Raw genomic sequence first — 5,622 nt, 5'->3', positions numbered from 1 at the left:
TTATGATAATGGCCTAAAATCTAATATAAAGGAGGCTGCACATGGTGTTCAATTTAAAAAAAGTACCTGGACAGATATTTTCAGGGTCACTTCACTATTGAGCTAGGGATATAAAAAGTGACAATTCCTAATGCATTCCACAGTTGAGCTATGGATGAAAATGGCTGGGCAATAGTATTTTAAGAAAACCCTATGAGCTAGAGATAGGATAAAGTGAAATTTTAACATACAATAGACTGATAAACCAAAGAAGGAGGAAGAAGAACATTTTCAGCTTCAATGCGATGCTGTGCTGGTCACCAAGAATTTCCAGGATGGTGAGGAAGCAATTGAATTCAATGACATTTCTAGGGACCCTGTTGTGCTAATAGTGGTGATTTGTTTTTGTAATCTCAAGAACTATATTTTTCTCTTTTGATTTTCCCCCTTGCAATATGCTAGCACACTTTTGCTAGAGAACCTGACCCAGCCTGACAATGCTCAAGGTGACAACAGTGCAGAGTTGCAGGCACCTGATGGTTCCTGTGAGTACCTGTCTTAGCCTAGGGCCCGAGTCTAAGCCCTATAACCCTCATCATGCTAAACTTTACCCCTGTCTGCTCCAAATGCCAGAAGCTCAATGAGCAGTATGTGCTTTAGCATTTTACAGGTCAATGAAATGGGAATGGGACTTGGTGCCGCTAAACTTTACCCCTGTCTGCTCCAAATGCCAGAAGCTCAATGAGCAGTATGTGCTTTAGCATTTTACAGGTCAATGAAATGGGAATGGGACTTGGTGCCATCATGGATAATGCTTGATTGGGGTAAAAATCAAGTCCCTCTGGAAAACCTGGAACTAAAATTCCAGGAACAAGAACTGATCTGAATATCTGAATACTGATATTAGTAACTGCAGACACCTGTTACCTTAAGCACTTTTAGGTCAGGTCAGGTTTGCTTTGAGTTTTTTTTTGTATGTAATAAAATAATACTGTAAAGTTTGCAGTTTTTTTTCTGTGACCTTTTTTTTTTCTTTTGTTTTTGTGAGTCAAAACACAGGAACTACACAAGGAAACCACACGGTTTGTATTTGGTAAACATAAGGAATAGAGGATTAAAACAAAGTCATATGTTGACTTGCAAATATTCTGTTGTTCCCATGTTGTTGTCCTTTACATGGATCAGTAAATTAAATAGATTTAGGAGCTTAGTTAAAAGTAGACCATGTCTTACTACTCCAAGACAGGAGCAGAGGTTATAGCTAGACCCGAAAATGCTTGCCTCGATTTTATCAGCAAGCACTAGAAGATATTGCAAGATTCTAGAATTTTGTTGAAAAGTGTTGACCAAGAAAATAAACAAGGCATTGATTATAGATTATAGAGGAAACAAATGTTTGCCCTCTGGAACTGAAGTGGAATTATGCTACCTGTATAAGAAAACTGTTGGATTGGGAAGTATATCCTTGTGCCTGTGCTTTGATCTCTACTACCATAAGTAACCAGGAGGAACCATCCATAAACAATACTATTTAAAGTTAATTGGTGAGTGCTGTGGCATTCTGTTTCATCTTTAAAGAACCAAAACTTTAATGTTTGGTAACCAGAAACCTTTTTTGGACTAAATGATTGGACAGCCTACTGTTTTGAAAAACATTATGGCAGGTATTGTGAAGAGATTCTGTATTTGGCACTGAATTCTCTTGACTTGCTTTTTAAATCACTGTGATAATTAATGTGTGCAACTCTGAACTCTGAAACTAATTTTTTCATTGTTTTTTCATAAAGAGGAGAAATTTGCATTTTCCTTTAGCTTCTTTCAAAAGACCTGAACATTTGGTGTGTTAATTTGGTTATATGGCATCTTTTATTGAATGAAATCAAAACTTTTGAAAGTAAAAAGTACAACCATAATGTGTTGTTAGTGCACCTCATAAAACCCAGGGTCACCATTACTAGATACAGTTATTTGTCAGGAAGAACAATCTATCTATATTTTCTAGCTTTATAATGCCTGATCTACACCCTGTTATTATAGTGACTGTGCACAGTGTATTCTGTTTAACAGGGCTAACTGGCAATGCATTCATCCTTATAGTGCATTTCCTAGACTGGCTGAAGATATTTGAATTCAACCCTTGTGATGTAATCATTAACAGTATAAGTATTTCTAACATGTTTCTTCAAGGAGCAGTTTTATTTAATGAGGTCTGCTTGTACATGTTTCCGGTATTTCTTTATCACAAATGGGTAAGCAACTCCATAATAGTCATCATGACTTCACTGTCATTCTGTAGTCTTTGGTGCTCCACCTGTCTATGTTTTTACTATTGCGTGAAGATCACTAATTTCAGTGGGACGCTCTTCCACAAGCTCAAGTCGAAGCTGCCAAGAATGGTACCATGGATGTTAATTCTCTCCTTTGCTATGTCTAGTTCTGCCGGCATACCAGCTTACTGGGACCTATACATGGAAGTTTCCTCTGTCACTACTAATTTTACAAGTAACATAACATTAGCACTTTCTTTCAACGTTAAGAGCAGGTGTGGTTGTCTTTTTCAGGCCTACATGTTGATTTCCAGTGTGGCGTTCGCCATTATTTTTTTTACAGCTGGAGCAATCATCACATCTCTCTGCAAGCATATGATAAGGATGAGACACAACAGTGAAGGTTCTGGCACTGGGAAAATAAATTCTCACTTATCAGCTGCAAAAACGGTTACCTCTCTGTTACTTATTTACTTAATATTCTATGGAGCTTTAAATTTTATATTTAATGGGTCCTCTTCAGAAGTGGGCAGCATGTTCTATTCTCTCTGCTTCATTGTGGCTGCTAGCTTCCCAACGATAAACTCCTTAATTTTGATCATGGGGAACAGGAAACTTACAAATGCTTTTAAGAAATTGTTGGGTATAAAATCTGTTGCTGGTGGTAACAGCGAAGTTACTGGATCCTAATTTGTATGAACTTATGAGTTGGCACCCCACCAAATTGTATAGTTGGGAAAAGAATTGAGTATGAATAGTGAGGATTATAGATACCAACAAAATGACTACATAGCAATTTTTTGGCAGTCACTACCACCGCCAAACTCCCATAACATTGTATAGAATGATATAATCCTCTCTAATACATTATTACATTCTAAGTCGATCTAAACCAAATCACCAAAATCTCATATAACAGGGGTATTAAAGTAAAATCCATGGAGTTCTGGTCAGAAAAATGTTCTTACAGCAGAGGTCCGAATTGCATGTTTGCGCAATGACTACGTCACATCACAACCCCCCTCCTCTTATATCACAACCCCATTCTTACATCAGTGTCTTCAGTCCCCCCGTTTACATTACAGTCCCCCACTTTACATCACATTTTCCCCTTCACAGTAGTGTCCTCAGTTCCCCTTCACATGACCTCCTAAATAAACTCCTAAATAAACTCCTTTATCCCCTTTACGGTAGTGTTCTCAGCCTCCCTTCACATCAACACCCCCCACCCCATAGTAGTGTCCTCTGTCCCCCTTCACACAACCCCCATAATAGTGTCCTCATTGGCCCCCTTCACAGCACCCCTCCCACAGCAGTGTCCTCCTTTGCACCCCTTCATGTCACCTTCCACCCACAACAGTGTCTTCCTTCACATCACCACCCCACAGCAGCACCCTCTTTTGCACCCCTTCACATCACTCCCCCATAGCAGTGTCCTCCTTTGCCTCCCCTGCCCCCCTTCACATCCCCCCCACAGCAGTGTTCTTCTTCACCCTCCTTCACATCATTCCCCCACAGCAGTGTCCTCCTTTGCACCCCTTCACATCACCCCCCCCCCCCCCCACAGCAGTGTCCTCCCTTGCACCTCTTCTCATCACCCCCCCCCACACACACACAGCAGTGTCCTCCTTTGCAGACCTTCACATCACCTCCTCACAGTAGTGTCCTACTTTAACCCCTTTACACCACTCCCACAGTAGTGGCCTCCTTTGCCCCCTTCACACCCCTCACTGTAGTGTTCTGCTCTGCCCCTTCATATCACCACCCCCGGTATTTTACAGCTATATCTTAGCACCCATCACTCTCCTCCCTTGCACGGTACACAGTACAGCGGAGAGCGAGAGGCACAGCAGCAGTGGATGGACATTAGGAGCAGGAGCTGCCGTAGTTGACTTTTCATATTAACAAGCTGCTGATTGGTTGCTAGGACAGCCCTGCTTCCTAGCAACCAATCACCTGCCCATTTAACTTAAAAAGTTAACTTGGGCAACTCCCACTCTCTGTCCAGTGCTGTTATGCCTCCTGCTCTCTGCTTTGCTGTGAGAATTACATCAGTGGAGGCTGGAGGAAAGAACTGGCTCATAAATGGTTTGACCATGGTGGTCTGGATGGAACAGTAACTCGATACGGATCCTGGCCACTGTCTGCCACTTAGTGATGCCTGGCATATAAGCTTGAACAAGTTATTGTACAGTAATTCCAAAATTGTTTTTAATATTTTTAAATCTAGAGCTTTCATAAACTTCTCCTTCTTGAGCATTTTTCACATGCATGATGAAATCTGAATTTTTGGCTATAAAATTACTTACAAGCCCCAGAATTTTATTCATTATTTACAGACAGCAAAGGTGTTGTAGAAGAAAATTATAATATTACAATTTTTATGTTGCATGATATCTGTGCAGCTGTTTATCAAATCTATATTTTCAGGAAGGAATACACAAAAAAAGTTATAGCACACACAAACAATTTAATCCCCTATTTTTTTTTTTTTTTGTTCAAAGTAAATGATGAGGTAGTGAGGAGTAAAAAGTTACCAAACATGTCGAGCCTCAAAACTGCATGCAATTAAAATGGCGAAAAATGATGGTACCTAAAATTATCAATAGGCAATAGAATTTTGATGAAGTCATGTGATCCAGTGACGATACGCAGATCCTGAATGAACATTGTGTATACCAGTGTTAATTTCATCATCTAAATTAACACTATTTTAGTCAACTAAAATACGACTAAAACTAAAACAAAAACAACTCGGATGATTAAAATACGACTAAAATATCATTTTAGTCAAAAGACTATCACTAAAACTAAATCGAATTTTGACATTAAAATTTATACTAGTGTATACATGCAATAGCCATTTTAATTATTGTAAGTGCATTTTATAATACATTTGTTGGTGGTTTGAAATACTACACTATGGCAGCTCCTATGTGGCTCTGAATTCCTTTGAAGTGGTATGCAAGTGGTGCAGGGGATTTCCTAAAGGCACAACAGCACAATTTAAAGCGTATGGAACACAAAGGGGGAAGAGTGTTGTTTTTCAGCACCTGGAACCTGAAATCACTACCCTTGCTGTGTATGCATGGACCAACACTAAAAGTGGATGAAGTCATTGTGGACTGTTTATTTTGGTTCTTGATGGACATATATTCATATTATTTGGATTGTAATTGAGTGATGTGAAGAATTACATGTGGATATGTGTATAGGTATTTTTAAGGCACTACAAGACACATTTGGAAGAATATAATTTATTTTAATTTATTTTTCAGCAGCACAACATATTTGCTCATATATATTTTAATTGGTGGTGAAATTACAATGGGTGGTTTGCAGCAGCTAACGTTTTTTGCACATAGTTTTTATGTCA

General features: G+C 39.1%; 1 protein-coding gene across 1 annotated transcript; it reads left to right on the top strand.

Annotated features, from left to right (window-relative positions):
• Nucleotides 1-1,988: 1,988 nt before the first annotated feature.
• LOC141105284 (taste receptor type 2 member 9-like) lies at nucleotides 1,989-2,936 on the top strand. Its single transcript, XM_073595167.1, has one exon. The coding sequence runs from the start codon at nucleotides 1,989-1,991 to the stop codon at nucleotides 2,934-2,936; it is 948 nt and encodes a 315-aa protein (XP_073451268.1).
• Nucleotides 2,937-5,622: the final 2,686 nt, after the last annotated feature.

Source organism: Aquarana catesbeiana, linkage group LG08 (assembly GCF_042186555.1).
Source record: "Aquarana catesbeiana isolate 2022-GZ linkage group LG08, ASM4218655v1, whole genome shotgun sequence".
NCBI lineage: Eukaryota > Metazoa > Chordata > Amphibia > Anura > Ranidae > Aquarana > Aquarana catesbeiana.
Note: the sequence above shows the minus strand (reverse complement) of the source record. Positions and strands in the feature narration are given on the sequence as shown.